The 17237-nt window shown below is 40.8% G+C and overlaps 1 protein-coding gene across 1 annotated transcript; it reads left to right on the forward strand.

The window, feature by feature from the left end:
• The first annotated feature begins 4762 nt into the window (after positions 1-4762).
• LOC121873032 (insulinoma-associated protein 1-like) lies at positions 4763-9066 on the forward strand. The gene has a single exon (XM_042376335.1). The coding sequence runs from the start codon at positions 4923-4925 to the stop codon at positions 6738-6740; it is 1818 nt and encodes a 605-aa protein (XP_042232269.1). The 5' UTR covers positions 4763-4922; the 3' UTR covers positions 6741-9066.
• The last annotated feature ends 8171 nt before the right edge of the window (positions 9067-17237 follow it).

Raw genomic sequence — 17237 nt, forward strand, 5'->3', positions numbered from 1 at the left:
TGACGCTCTGTAACACTGTATCGTCACCACCACCTCCTCTCTCCTGCGATACACTCCTGGTTTTTGGTTTCCATAGGTAAAGGTAGAACAAAAAAATTCCTTCTCTTCTGATTTGACGGATGGATGTTGCTCTTATTTCACAAAGCCAAGGGCGAGTGTTAAGTCAGTTTTTTATTTTTTATTCCTAGGATGAACAACAATAAATTCCTTCAACAGTATTTTTTCATCCTGAGATAAACAAGAGCAATATCACTTCAGATGCATTTTACTTTTTCCCAGGACGAACAAGAACTAACTATCGTGTTTGTTTATTCTTCTTTAGGATGAACAAGAACTTAATCCCTCCGGCAGTATTTTATATCCTAGGATAAACAAGAACTAGCTTACTGCCACGGTCATTTTTTTGCTCTGGAATGAACGAGAACAGATCCCGCCAGCAGAATTTTTCCCCCAGGACGAGCAAAAACCAGGTCACTGGTGTTATGTCACTAACACGCAGTCAGACGAAGCTTAAATTCACCGCCCTGTTAACCTAACCTAACATAACCTATATTAACCTAACTTAACCTTAACTAACATAACATAACCTAATCTGACCTATATCTATAACCTAACCTAACCTAACCTAACCTAACCTAACCTAACCTAACCTAACCAAACTTAACCTAACCACACAAACACTAACTAATCTTTGTCAGATTTGGAATTTCATTGTACATTTTTAATTAACACCTGACCACATGACAATAATAATAATAATAATAATAATAATAATAATAATAATAATAATAATAATAATAATAATAATAATAATAATAATAAAGAACCATAAAGAAGTACAAAAATGAAAAAGATCAATAGTGAGAAACGCTATATGTATGTTGTGTTGTCATGTAAGATAAACAATTGAGACCCTGCAATTGTGTGCAAATGAGGCAGAAAGACAGATCAGCAATCTGGGACTGGTCACAATTTTCGTGATGCCATATGGCAGCAGGGTCTACCATTAGACAACACATTATGCTGCCAATATCTTCCCAGGCGGTAGTACCTCCCTGTTTGGTAGATGTCTACTACCTACTGCCGTAAAACTAGTGAGGAAAGTTTGGTTATCGTCCGCCCGAGAGAAATGTCGAGTTATTGTGCGGACGAACACACGGACGAACACACGGACGAACACACGGACAGACACACGAACAGAAAGACAGACACACGACACCATAACAAACAGTATCATATAAAACACTTTCACTTACCTGGATGGCAAGAGCCGCCGTGACGTCGCCCTCACCTGTGATAAAGATAATGACTTATTACATGACGAGTTTCAGGGAACATGTTGATATTAAAACAATGTGGCGTTAGTACAGAGGTTCTGTGTTTGTGTGGGCGTATATATATGTATATGGGATAAATTCTCAATCACACACACACACACACACACACACACACACACACACACACACTTTAATCAACAGTGCGCAGATTAAACATTTAATTATTACAGTTATAATTAAATGACGTCGGAAGGTGAAGAATACAGATGTACTGTCATGGTTGTAATGTCATGGGTGTACTGTCATGGATGAACTGTCATGGTTGTACTGTCATGAGTGTACTGTCATGGATGAACTGTCATGGGTGAACTATCATGAGTGTACTGTCATGGTTGTATTGTCATGGGTGAACTGTCATGAGTGTACTGTCATGGTTGTATTGTCATGGGTGAACTGTCATGAGTGTACTGTCATGGTTGTATTGTCATGGTTGTACTGCTATGGTTATACTGTTTTGGGTGTACTGTCATGAATGCCCTGTCATACTGTCTTACTATGTCATTGTCATATTCTGTTATACCACGTCATACTTTCATACCCTGTCATACCGTCATACTCTGCCATATCTTAGACCCTGTCATATTCCATCATACCCTGCCATACTGTGTCACACCCTGTCATACCACTATACCCTCTCATTGTCACACCCTGTCATACCCTTTACTATCAAACTGTCACACCTTGTCCTATCACACTGTCACACCTGTCATACTACCATTTCCTATACTATCAAACTGTCGCACCTTATCCTATCACACTGCCACACCCTGTCACGATGCCGCACCCTGTCACGATGCCACACTCTGACACACCCATGACCCACACACGCACAAACTATAATCACACAGAAACTTAACTAATCTTTAGTAAATAATAAAATCTAAGAACCACAAATACAAAAATAAAGAAAAGAGAATAAATATAATAAGATAGATAAGATAACGATAATAAAAGACGGTAAGATAATAATAATGTCAATAAGGTCTTAATTTTATTGCCTCTCCAACAAATCTAACTAGCCGTCTAAAATAATTAACTGTACAAGATAATTAACTGTATATCTTAATGAAATAAGTGACATAGGTCTAATTAACTATCTATCATCATTAACCATCTATCTTAATTAACTATCTAATATAATTAAATAACTATTTCAATAAACTATCTATCTTAATTAACTTTTATCTATCTAATTTTGCTTGTCACTATTTTTCATTTAGAAATAATAATAAACGTTAATAATAATAATAATAATAATAATGACAATAATAATAATAATAATAATAATAATAATAATAATAATAATAATAATAATAATAATAATAATGACAATAATAATAATAATAATAATAATAATAATAATAATAATAATAATAATAATAATAATAATAATAATAATAATAATAACAATAACAGCTAATATTAACAAACCAACAAACATACAATACTGTAATAAGACACAAATCAGCTTTTTTATAACAAACAAAACGTCAACATAAAAAACAACAATAAGTTACACACTAAAAAAAACTTATGTCTTTCTGTTGATTGACCACAAAACTCCCTGACTTGTGGAGCGTAATTTACTGGCGGTAAAATCGTGCCCTATCGTCAAATTGGCGCGCGGCAGGTAAGCTGTGATTTGGCGCCAATAACGACGGGAAGCCTGATTGGAAGACATTTTTGTTGACAGTGTCGCGTGGCGGGAAGACATCTGATTGGCGCGCGGCGGTGTTGGCGGGAGTCGCGCTGATTGGCGACCGCTGGGATGAGTGCGGCCAATCAGAGTTGGGGGGCGGAGCTTCCCACCCGGAGGCCAGCAAGATTATCCCAGATGTGATTTTATATTTTACTCTGTTACTTTACCTCCTGACGTGCTACCTGGCTAACTTTTATTTAATTATTGGTAAATTATTAACTCTTGATAGATAAAAGATGGCCTCTATAACCTAAGATCTTTATTTCTGTGACGGATAGAGGCAGTAATTCCTTCAAATAACGTAACTATTCATTGCTGGAGAATGTCTGTGGGAGGGAGAGAGATACAGAGAGAGAAAGAGAGTTAGAGAGAGAAAGAGATTTGAATATTTTTTCGTGGCGTCTTATCGTCAATCCCAGGTTAAGCTGTGACTGGACATTTAAAAAAGAGGATAATAATTGTGATTTTTATCCAGCGACTCTCAACCACCACACGACGACACTGCAGTTAATCCATCATTCTTCAACACACGAGAACGAGACTCTAGTAGTGTGTTGGGGGGGAGGGTGGAGGGGGAGGGGGGAGAGGGGAGGGGGTGTTTGAATTCATGCCAACGGGTCAGAAATTCAAAATATGACAGGCCGTTATGCTGCCGTTTAATACCAGGCGCTTATGTGTGTGTGTGTGTGTGTGTGAGTATACTTTTGTGAGTGTGTGCACTGGCGTCTTTGTTCGTATATGTATGTTGATGTCTGTGTGTGTATGTTAATGTCTGTGTGTATGTACGTTCATGTCTGTAGGTTAATGTTTATGTGAAAGAGAATATTGAGCTTTGTTCTTCAATGTGTGTGTGTTGCAAAGTACCATTGCTGCACATGTTCTGTGTTTGGAGCACCTGCGTGTCTGTACACCTACACGTGCGTCTGTACACCTACACGCGTGACGCGTGTTATTCTAGTGATGTTTGAACCAGCGTGTATACAGCTGACCATACCAGTGTGTGAGTGTGTGTGTGTGTGTGTGTGTGTGTGTGTGTGTGTGTGTGTGTGTGTGTGTGAGTGTGTGTGTGTGTGTGTGTGTGTGTGTGTGTGTGTGTGTGTGTGACCTATATATGAACAGTTCTCTAAACAAACGTGCCATATATGTATCAGTAGTTATTCACTGTTACCGTGAGTGTTGTGTCACGACCCTCAGGTGTGTTGTGGCTACTGACAACACGGAGAGGTGAAGTGAGGGAGGGAGTGTGTAAGTGATATGACCTGATAAGACTGTGTTGCCCCCTCCTCTCTCCCCACCTTTTCCCCCTAAGGCAGATGTTGACGAGTGGCACAACGGAGGCAGGCACACCCCCTCCCCCCACCGTCATGAATACCTCCACCGGGGCTTTGTTCTGGCTCCCCCCTCCCCACACCCCCCAGGGATATCGACGGGAATTTACCAAGGGACTAATAAGGTCGGGTCTGAAGGACTGTGGACACGGAGCTAAATGTATGATCTTCCGTCATCGATTTGGGTGTCGTGGAGGGCCGTCGCACGTGCCCCCTCCCTCCCTCCTGCTCCCCTCAGCACACCTGCCAGGAGGCGGGACCGTCGGCACGCGCGCCCAATCAGAGGCTGGTACGCGAACGTGCGGCCAACCAGCGTCGGCCCGCCCGGCTGTGTCCCTGGCCAGGTGCCACCGTCGGGACGCCGCAACTCCACGCCACACTCAGTTGGTTATCGGGCGGGGAGTAGAGCGGACGCACTCTCCCGCGCTCCTCTCTTTCACCCCTTCCCGCTCTCACACACAAACGTCAGTCAAGATGTGAGGCGCTGGGCCAGGCGCCTTCAAACTGCCACCACGCTGCGTCAACTCGCTGTTTTCATCTGTGATCTCAACTGTGATAATGCCGAAAGGTTTCCTGGTGAAAAGAAGAGAAGACATGAGTGCTTTGGACTTGGTGCCGTACAGGCCGTGGCGCGACGCCCACCTGCCAGCAGAACAAGAAGAACCGGTGGACTTCAGCCTCCGTAGAAGACGTGACAGGGAGGCCAAGCCCCAGGAGGACCTACACCAGGTACGTGGTGACGAGTACGTCGAGGTTGTGAAGGAGGCGGTGGCGCACGTACGAGGGGTCGCCGAGAAGGGAAGTCGCCTGTTGGTGAGAACCCCGGACTCGGGTTTCAGCAGCCCCTCCGATGGCGACTTCTACAGGAGGTCAGTGTGTCACACACCCTCAGCGCGACTCCCGCCCAAGCTGCAGGCTGAGGCGGTGATCCCGTGCGAGGTGGTGGAGCAGACGACCCCTCTAGCACTCATCAAAAGAAAATCATACGAAGATGACTTGGCCACGTCCTTACACGTGACCACCGTGCACCACCCTCCTGACCCCAACCACTTTCAACCCTTCCAGTTGACTATCCCGAGACTGGACGACCCGCGGTACATGATCCCGCCGCAGACCAGCCCCTACCACCTGTTGTCTCCCACGCTCTACTGGCCGCATGGCTCCTCACCGCTCAGGTCTCCCATCCCCTTCACCTCACCCCTCGGTCGCTCACCCTACGACCTCAGTCACACTGCGGTGCCCCTTCAGAGCCCCCAAGAGGGTCTCAATCTCACTACGCGTCCTCCAGGCTCCCCACGCCTCACCACACCCATCAAGGTCCCACCTAAGTCACCAGGAACCAGCAGCGTCGCCACGCCACAGAAGCGAAAGTCCCCCACCACCTCTGGCACTTCCGAGAAGAAGTTGAAAACTTCCAAGAAAACCAAAGCAGCGCGTCGTCTGAACTTTGACGAGGACAAGACGTCGCCCGTCTCTGGAACCATCATTAGGGAGTTGGCAGAAGGTGAGGAACCTCTCGTTGTCAGGAAAGGCGACATTGACCCAGCCTACAACGTTGTTGAGATCACAGAAGAAGCCAAGGCTGAGCTCGCCAAAATCGACAACAAGATCGGCGATTACGTGTGTCGACTCTGTAAGGAGATGTACGATGACGCCTTCGGTCTGGCCCAACACCGGTGCTCCCGGATCATCCACGTGGAGTACCGGTGTCCGGAGTGCGACAAAGTGTTTAACTGTCCCGCCAACCTTGCCTCTCACAGGAGGTGGCACAAACCTAAGACCTCCATGACTACGTCTACCTCCGTGCCCAGTACCAGCGCCGCCCCCACCAAGTGTGAGACGGACGCCAACCCGGGTAAGAGCTACACAGAGAACAACAACAACAGCAGCACCAACAACAACAACCTGCTGAAGGGTCCCCCCGCCCTGGTGCCACTGCCGCAGTTCATGGCTATGGTCAACGAGGAGGACAACTCTGAGGAACAGTTCGAGTGTGAGCTGTGCTTCAAGAAGTTCAAGCGACAGTCTTACCTGAGGAAGCACCTGGCAACGCACCGCGGAGAACCGAGCAACGCTGATGGTGCCGGACCTTCTCACGCCCGTCAGCCTCCCGCCCTTACGCCCCTGATGTCACCACATTTCCCCAGCGAGGTCCTGCCCTGTCACCTGTGTGCGGCCGCTTTCTACACCCCTGCGGCGCTCGAGCTCCACCTGGAGACGACGCACATGCCCAAGCTGGATCCCCCCACCACCAGCACGCCGCTACACGTGCCCCGACCTCAGTTCTCACCTCGGGGGCACGTCCCATCGCAACCTCCGCCTCCCCCACCACCTCACCTCCTTCATCGCCCACATCAGATCTCCGCGCCCACGTAACTCAGCGGCGATCCTTTCTTCCTTCCCACCCACGTCTCCCCTCGGTGCTACAGAAGTCCAGCGGACGTCAACAAGACGTCGTGGGGCGTCTGGAGACGTCTAACAACAGCCAGCAAAAGTCATCTATCTGCTCTTCCCGGCCTCAGCGCGGCGTCATGGCAGGTCCTCCATCACCTCCCTCTGCTACTACAGCGGTAGGACGACCTTCCTCCTCCTCCAGCATATCAGGTATCAGTTCCCAGGCTACTTTATACTCTTAAGTCTCGGCTCCCATACTCGAGCTGACCATGGTACTACTTCCTTAGTCGAGTCATTGGTCATTGTCTTGATCACATTCCAGTGTTTGTGTGTTTTGATGTGTCCACAACCTTTCTTGAGACAACTGGGAGAAATAAAAGGAAACGCACTTAGAGTTAAGAGCTATATTTAAGTTTATATATTATTTTCCTTGTCCTACGCATCAATTTCAGGGCGTATGGGCGTAAATGCGTAGTAAACATGTACTATAATCGCCCCGGCCCCCACCCTGTGAATGGTCAATAGTTTGTAATTTGAATGGTTGGCTATTTGGTAGTTGCAGTAAGGCAATTATGTGTACAGTACATCTTACTCACACATGTACAAAAGAAAATGCTAGTCAGATATGTGTTCTGACTCGACGATGGGGGAAGTTCCAGATAAGTTCTGATCTCACTGACTGTCACAGCACAATGAGCTCACTCCTCTCGTCGGGACAAAACCTGATCTCAATATATATGATGAATTCTGGTCCCAATTATCTCTGTCTCTTGTCTCTCAAATTTAATATAACACTTTGTTTTCGTCTCTCACTCACTCACCAATCTCTAGTCATCTCCCAGTTGTCTCTCAAGATGATTTATATAAGTTAGTATATAATTATAATAACATTCCAATCAATTCCCATTCAAGTACCTGATTATACACACCAGAAGGACCACAGGATTAGATTTCCACATCAATTATATGAAAAAAAAATCAGTTTGTAATTCATAGATTTTTCAATGATAATTACGAGGTTAATTCAATCGTTAAGAAATCATTTAAAGAAGGAAGTCTATAAGGTAATTATATAGGAAGCTTTGATTATAGATACACCGCTGTTATAGTCGATTAATGACAGTTCATATATAATTGATGATTTATGTACATGCAAACATTATAGTATTCACCTTACCTATAACAAAAATTAATTCTTTGATAATAAATATAACTTTTGTCTATAATTGATTTTCTCGATAGTAGATTAATTAGCCTCAGTTAATAAGGAGAAAAAAATATGATAATTGGTGTTAAGTAAAAAAAAAAACTGCTTGTTTAATCTCCTACACACCTTGATTACTTGATTATATTTTGTGTGTGTTTGTATATATTTGTTTGTGTGTGTGTGTTGAAAATTATCTCCGTGTGTTCTTTTTGGTTGTTTTAGAGTTATAAGGCTGAATTGATTATATATTTACCATGTTAAAGAGAAATAGAGAGAGAAGTTGACGGTAGAGTTGGGAAATGCAGCCATTATATCTCTCTCTCTATCTCTATCTCTCTCTATCTCTCTCTCTATATATATATCTTCTCTCAGAATATAAATCTATATATATATATTTTTTTTTTGTATATACTTGTAATTAGTACAAAAACAAAAAACCTAAATATATACTTGTTCATAGTAAGCGCTCCCCTCCCCACAAAAAAATAAACATGCAAATAAATGATACCTTTCACTCACACGGTCAATATTACCTCTAAATTATTCACAGTATTTCACTAATTTTCGTTCACCCTCCGAGCTTAAACCCGCTGTACCCAAATGACTATAAAATAAATACCAATTGACGATATATTCTGGACAGCTTGAAGGTTTAGATTCACATTAGCTACTATGGTATTTATAACTTCTCTATAACAAACATCAAATTATGTCATTTTCCTTATTGATTCTTTAAAAGGAGTTTTGCTAAGTTTATTTCTAAAGAGGGAGGGAGGAGGGGGTTCGTTATATGAGTGATCGGATTCGTTATATACGGGTACGGTTTAATGCCGGCACTAAGGTATTAAACAAATTCGTGATAACAAGAGGAGATTCTCATGTAACTCTTTGTTTATCGCATTATTACCTTTTGTTTCTTTCCTTCCTTCCTTTCTTCTCTCCTTCCTTCATTGTTACATGCCTTCTATCTGTCATTTCTACTGCCTTCACCACTACTAATTTACTTTCATTATAATCATTATTCTCTCATTACCAACTAAAAAAAAAACAGTCCAGATGGTAACGCCAAAAATTCCACCCTCCCCTCCTTTCCCTTTCCTCTCTCCCTCCCTCCATTCCCCCCCTATCCCTCCTCCCCGGGCGTCAAATTCGATCTATCCGCGTCTCTCCTTCTTCCCCCATTTATCGATCCCTTTTGCCTGTCTTTGTTCGCGACAATCCCTGGTATCCAATTGCTGCCTCCATTACGGGGAGTCTGGCGTTTGATGGTGACTGAGGGGGAATGATTAACTATCTAGCTATTCTATCTATCTATTTGACTAACTATCTGCCCATCTATGAAAATATGTATATATCTATTTATCTAACTTGTCTATCTATCTATCTATCTATCTATCTATCTATCTGTTTAACTATACTTACAGATAGATATATAGATAATAAGGTTAAATAATTCTTGGCAGTTAAATCAATTAAGCGCTTCTATGAACAGTATACCAAATCAAAATACTATACATATCATTTCTTATCTTTCCCCAAAATTTGCATAAAAAAAATGGTAAAAACCCCCACCAAATTATACTTGAAAACACAACCTATAAAAAAAATTGGAAAAAAAACCCACTTCAAAATAAAATTGTATATAATTTCTAAAAAAAAAAAAAAAATCAGATTTATATATTAAGAAGATGAGTTTAGTATCATTTGCATATCACACACTCGTAATTGTTAAGGTTCACCACCAATTGGCTGAAGTTTGGTATAATAGATGCTGGGAATTCGTGCAACAGTGCAAGGAACTCCGTGCAATCATCCTGTGCAATGTTACCTAACTAAGTCAGGCTTTTCTTAAGATGGAAGCTAAATTCAACTCTTAATCTTAGAAATAAAAAAAAACTTTATTTTCCTACAAAGTATACGTAGGAAAATTCAATATGTTTTTTCCCTTGTCATGTTTGTTAAGGGAAAATTAAAATATAACATGTAAACATCTCGAAGCATTCACTAGAGGCTGAGAGAAACAAAACACATACAGTCTCCTGTTAGCTCGTGAGATGTGTGTGTGTATGTAGCTAAAGTGTATGCAATTGATAACTAAACTCAATTGAAAATGAAAAGAAATTAGGATGATATTGAGAGATTAGAGAGAGAGAGAGAGAGGGGGGGGGGGCGAGTGTGTTTGGCTGTGTTCCCCATATTGTGTTGACTAATCCAAGGTGTTTGTGTGTTTGTGTGTTTGTGTTTCCTTCTTATAAGATGTTCAGGCTGTGTGTAATATTAAATTATTTCTTAAGGTTAATAACTAAATACTAAAGACCTTAACCCGTGTATTGTTTGTGCCATAGATGTGTAAGAGTCATGAGGCTATTATGTAGTTTTTAAGGTGGTTAATGTGTGTTGGTGAGACAGAGAGACGTGTTGGTGAGACAGAGAGACGTGTTGGTGAGACAGAGAGACGTGATCTTTTCTCTCTGGGTCATTGGGATGATATCAGGTTAATCTACTTGATCACTTGTAGAGATCCATCATGACACGTAGGCTGATCAGCTGTTCTGTGACGTCATATGGAGGCTAAATCAGCTATTCTCTGTGACATCATACGAAGGCTGATCGGCTGTTCTTTGTGACGTCACCATAATTTGATCATACGAAATGAGTTGATCATCCATTCATCTATGACGTCACTAACACTTTTGTGTGTGTGTGTGTGTGTGTGTGTGTGTGTGTGTATTTCCTTCTCATTTTAGTTCTTAAGTCAAATAATGAAGACATATCAACGGTGAAGTTACCAGTGTGTAATATTTAACTGTCATAATATCTATCCCGATCTTCCATAATCTCAAATATTTTAAGATCTTTGAATACTTGATGTGTGTATGTAAGATCCTTCAACATCCCGGATCTTTGTATGTTAAAAGTCTTTATTTACCTTTAATCTTCCAACTTCTGCAGTAAAATATTTTATCTATACTGTTTCCGTAAGTCTGAGTATTTTTATAATAATGGATATTCTTTCAGTATTTGTTAAACAGGGATAGATGGGCATTAGTCTTCTTCTTCTTCTTCTGGTTCTTTGAGTATTTTGTAGTTCGAATTTTCGGATTTCTCAGTTCCGGATCCTTGAGTATTTTTCCCAGATCTTTAAGTATTTGTAGAATCGGATAGTTGGGTGTTTGAGTTCCAGATCTCTTAGTATACTGTAGTGAGGGATATTCGGATATTCGTTAATATTTGAGTATTTCGTAGAGATGAAGATTCAAACGGATCTTCATAAGTCTTGCTTCGTGCTTTATATGTGTGTTCTTTTCGTGGTTTAAGAGAAGGGAAGACATCTTGACGTACAGTAAATAGTATTCTTTCGTCATTGGATAAATTAGAATAAAAACAAGTAAACAAATTTTATCGGTTTGCCAAATGTTTCAATCAAACTGTCAAATAATTTCGCTTTCCATCAACTGGTCAATTAGATTATAAATTTGCGGCAAGAGAAAGAATTTATATAAAAAAAAGTCGATATATATAGATTCCGCTTTGGTTTGCTCATCGAATTAATTTTTGGCATTTGGGGTAAAAAATATCACTGGTAATTCTGCCATTTTTTGAACAAGGGTCCCTGATAATTTTGCGATTATTCGATTACTCGTGGGAATTATTGACGGTACGTCCATAAACTCGTCAAAATGTCTCCTTATACCATTGTCAGCACCGAAGAAACTAACACCTCAGAGCAACGCCAGCACGAGCAACACACACACACACACACACCGCCTGGCGTTTATTCTAGTTACTAACAATTACAGAAGTAGCATATAAGCCAGACGATCGTTCGCCTAACCTTCTGCTTCCATGGACGTTAATTTTCCAATGATGCAAAGTTAGGAGAGTCCGTGTCGTGTCGTGTCGTGTCGTGTCGTGTCGTGTTGTGTCTATCGTCCCTTCTGTGCTGTCAATCTTAATACTCCTCGTCTTTCAATTACCATACTGAAAAACAAAAACTAAAGCAAATATAGTATGATTGAATGAACGTATTGTATTAACTGTGTTGTATATAAATATGGTTTAAGTGTGTGTATGTATGTGTGTGTGTGTGTGTGTGTGTGCGCGCGTGTGTGTGTGTGTATGTATGTGCGTGTGTGCGTATGTGTGTGTGTGTGTCTGTACCACTCTGTATAACCCGTGTTTTTAGTCTGTATATATATATAGTATCGTATTGAGTCATGTATACGATTCATATAGTTGCGTAAATAACTACTGCGTCGTTTATTATTAAGTGTGTATCTTTACCGAGCTGTGTATGTCATTACCACTACACGGCCAACAAGAGACAACAAGGATGAGAGAGAATCTAGTCACATTATTTAGTACGGCGGACATCAATACCGAGAGAGACTGAGAGACAACGAGACTTCCCTTTTAAATGTCTCTGAGAATATATCATTGAAGAGATATAACAAAAACATCATCATCTCTCCTTTTCGATTCTGTCTCTCACAACGAGGGAGTCTCCACAAGCTCAATGTCTCTCTGACTCGTGTAATGATCTCACGTCCGCCCTTAGTCGTGTTAGGTCATAAGTTCCCCGGCAGCAGAGGATGCAGGAGTGATGAGTCCTTCTCTCCGGTCAACGAGATGCGAACCACCTCTCTGTGTGCCTCCTGCTGGGTAGTATAGTAGTAGTAGTAGTAGTCTTAAGTCAATACTATTCTTATTATTTGTGTAGTGATTTTTTTTGTATTCTATTTGCCAAGATTGATGTAATTTGATCAAGTGTTTAGGCATCTATTGGTTATTCCATGTCTTGAGGTAAGTTTCACATTCGACACGTTTCAATGATGTCAAATTGTTTCGATTTTAAGCCTCACTTGCATCAAGCTTCGTCTGGTCAAAGTTTTAAGTCTATAAGTCGAGTTTTATCTAGTCAAGAGTTTCATTAGTGGTTTAAGTTTTAGTGAACCGAGTTTCATCTAGTCATGTTTCAGTGCCTTTCTATTTTGTTAAGCTTTTATTTGCAGTAAGTTTAGTTAAGTTCTAGTGCGTACCTTTTTAAGTTCTAATGAGTTTCTAGTCAAGTTTTACTGCAGTCATTAAGTTCTAGTGCGGATCTGGTTCCAATGAGTTGCTAGTCAAGCTCTACAGTCATTAAGTTCTAGTGTATAATCTAGTTAAGTTCTAATGCGTTTCTAGTTAAGTTCTACAGTCAATAAGTTCTAGTGTGGATCTAGTCAAGTTCCAGTGAGTTTCTCTAGTCAAGCTCCACGGTCATCTATAGTTAAGTTCCAATGCGCTTCTAGTCAATGTGTACACGTTTTTCTAGAGTCAATAAATGAGTACATATTCTAACATTAATATTTCCCGCTTAATTTTACATGTGTAAATTTGAGCCATTTGTAATAGTCATTTTCTGTCGTGTTTTCATACATTCTTGTGTCATTTTTAGTCGTTTTAGTAATGATGTTTATTACGTTTTTTTTTACGAGTTTTTACGACAACAGGGAGACGAGTTCTGCCCCAGTGAGTAATTTAGTCAGTTTTATTTGTATCTATACCAGTGAGGTTTTTTTTTCTTCGTCGTTTTGTACAAATGTTTCTTTGTCGTGTCATTATAAGTTATTAAAATGACATCACAAGACCACCCACCATGTATCCAATTAGTTTTCCATAAGACATTAGTTATTTTAAGTCGTGTGTAAGTTCCTGGTCATTTAGTTTATGTGTGTGTGTGTGTGTGTGTAGTTTGTATTGAGGTGTTAATCACTCAAGGACGAGATAATTCTAGTCAAGTGTTAGGTTAATCTCATGAACGAGTAGGTGTTCTGATGATGATGGTGATGATGATGATGATGATGGTGATGATAATGATGGTGATGATAATGATGGTGATATTGATGATTATATTGATTTATTATTATTACTATTATTATTATTTTATTGGTGTTTATCAATTCTTCTAGAGAGACTTCAATTCTCTAGTTTGCTATTTCTAGTAATTTAACATCTAGATAAAATAGAAAAATTAACCAATCTCTTATAAACTAGCAAAAAACAACCGATCATTACACATCTAGTAATTCTAGTTAAAACAGACAGAGCAGAAGGCCTATTTCCTAGTTCTTGTACCATGTGTGTGTGTGTGTGTGTGTAACTCAAGTTGATTAAGCGAGGCGAATCTAGTCATTTACTATTAATTATCACTATTATCACTTAATTCCTAGTTAAATAGTTAAGCTGTAGTTACTATCAAGCAATTGTATACGTAAACTAGTTAATAGGAAATTTCTAGTACAACACATCTGCTAGTTAAGGATTCTCTCATGTAGGGGGAGGAGGAGAGGGATGCTAGTTGGGAGAGAGAGAATCACTAATACAAGAGGTGTATACTAGTCAATTATGTATCTAGTTAAAAGGGCGAACCAGGTCAAGTGAAGATTCTAGTCAGATTCTAATCATTAGATAAGGAAATGGAAGGTGATGGGTAGTCATGAGAGATTCTAGTCATGAAGGGATTCTAATCATGGGTATTCTAGTCACAAGGGGGTTCTAGTCATGGGGATTCTAGTCATAAGGGGATTCTAGTCATGAGGGATTCTAGTCATGGGGGATTCTAGTCATAAGGGGATTCTAGTCATGAGGGATTCTAGTCATGGGAGATTCTAGTCATGGGGGATTCTAGTCATGGGGATTCTAGTCATAAGGGGATTCTAGTCATGAGGGATTCTAGTCATGGGAGATTCTAGTCATTTAGGAATTCTAGTCATATGGGGATTCTAGTCAGGAGGGATTCTAGTCATGGGAGATTCTAGTCATGGGGAATTCTAGTCATGGGAGATTCTAATCATGAGGGATTCTAGTCAAGGGGGATTCTAGTTAGGGGGGATTCTAGTCATAGGGATTCTAGTCATGGGGAGTTCTAGTCATTTAGGGAATTCTAGTCATATGGGGATTCTAGTCAGGATTCTAGTCATGGATTCTAGTCATGGGAGATTCTAGTCATGGGGATTTCTAGTCATGGGAGATTCTAATCATGAGGGAGTCTAGTCATAAAGGGATTCTAGTCATGTGAGATTCTAGTCATGGGAGATTCTAATCATGAGGGATTCTAGTCATGAGGGGATTTTAGTCATAAGGGGATTTTAGTCATAAGGGGATTCTAGTCATAAAGGGATTCTAGTCATTAAAACTCTAGTCATTGGGGATACTAGTCACGAGGGATTCTAGTCATGAGGGATTCTAGTCATAGAGGGATTCTAATCATGAGATTCCAGTCATGAGGATTTCATGGGGATTCTAGTCATAAAAACTCTAGTCATGAAGGATTCTAGTCATAAGGGGATTCTAGTCATAAAAACTCTAGTCATGAGGGATTCTAGTCATAGGGATTCTAGTCATGAGGGGATTCTAGTCATGATGGATTCTAGTCATAAGGGGATTCTAGTCATGAGGGGAATCTAGTCATAAGGGGATTCTAGTCATGAGGGGATTCTAGTCATAAGGATTCATAAAAACTCTAGTCATGAGGGATTCTAGTCATAAGGGGATTCTAGTCATGAGGGGATTCTAGTCATGAGGGATTTCTAGTCATGAGGGGATTCTAGTCATAAGGGGATTCAAGTCATGAGGGATTCTAGTCATAAAAACTCTAGTCATGAGGGATTCTAGTCATAAGGGGATTCTAGTCATGAGGGGAATTCTAGTCATGATGGATTCTAGTCATGATGGGATTCTAGTCATGAGGGGAATCTAGTCATGATGGATTCTAGTCATGATGGATTCTAGTCATGAAAACTCTAGTCACGAGGGATTCTAGTCATAGGGGGTACACCAGGTCGCACGGAGGGATATGAAGACGATTCCAGTCAGATTACCTGGATGATTCTTGTATCGGACGACTCTATGTTGAAGGAGATACTAGTCACGACCTTCTAGAGTACCTGGGTGAAGGGTAACTAATGTCAGGGTGTTGTAATGTCTGTCTCTACTAGTTATCTCTCTCTCTCTCTCTCTCTCTCTCTCTCTCTCTCATCGGTTATAATCAAAGGTTGGATATTTACAACATTTAAAAAAGGCAACACTATATAAAAAGGGTAAAATATCGATGAAACTTATTAATCCTGCTTGTTACCCCCGTGTACGGTATCATGTGTGTGTCTGTCGTGTGCGTGTCAACAAAGCATGTGCTGGGTCATGTGCGTGTTAAAACGTACATGTATCTCTACGTCCGTTTCAACCAATACAAATGTGTTGTTATGTGCGTGTTATTCATGTACGTGTGTTACTATGTGTGTGTGGTGTTACTATGTGTGTGTGGCATTCATGTACGTATGTTACTATGTGCGTGTCAACCGTATTGCCTGCCTACACACCATGGACGTGTCACCTTCGTGTGTAGCAAACCTGTGTGCATGACCATGTGCGTATCACTAACCTCATGTTGACACAGTGTACGTTTACCCCTGTACTCTTAACTTCGCGAAATACAATCATAATTTTTACCAATGTATATAATGGTGTGTATGTTTATGTGTATAGCAGCCTGTGTGTGTATGTGTGTGTGTGTGTGTGTGTGTGTGTGCGTGTGTGCGTGTGTGTGTGTGTGTGTGTGTGTGCGTGTGTGTGTGTGTGTGTCCATTAGTCATATCTCCTCTCTCCACTCTCACACGGGTGGAGAGAGTGAGAGATGCTCCACTCAGCCAGGCGAGGCAATAAACAAAGCTCTCACCTCTGTGTTCCTCCACTCTCACCTCTCCCTCCCTCTCTCAAACACGCACACACGCTGGGAGAGGCGGCCTGTAAGACGCAACAGGCCTCTTACAGGTCGCTAATACATATATAATTACTCACAGAAGGAGAGAGAGAGATAGAGGTCAGCTTACTCAAAGGTTCTGAACTGGTGGACGGAACACAAGAGGTTAAATATAAAGATTTAAATATGTTTTAGTATTATAATCAACTAAATAATAATAACAATAACATTAATAATGATAATAATAATGAATATGGCTGTTCAGGGACCACCCGATTGCCAGTATTAACAAGTAAGTTAACATGTTTAGAATCTATAAACATGTTGAATTGTAACCTTTATTCACCCCAGCGCCCTCACTCGTTTCCCGTGTCATATAGAGGGAGCTGGTGTCGTGGCGTTTAATCATAAGTTACTACAATTAATTATACTTTTTTCTTATCTTAAATACGCGTTTCATACAAAAAAATATATAAAAAAAATAATAAAAAAAAATCCCAAGATGCGTATTTTATGTTTACAACTGGTATAC

Source organism: Homarus americanus, unplaced genomic scaffold, assembly GCF_018991925.1.
Source record: "Homarus americanus isolate GMGI-L3 unplaced genomic scaffold, GMGI_Hamer_2.0 scaffold11022, whole genome shotgun sequence".
NCBI classification, from domain to species: Eukaryota; Metazoa; Arthropoda; class Malacostraca; order Decapoda; family Nephropidae; genus Homarus; species Homarus americanus.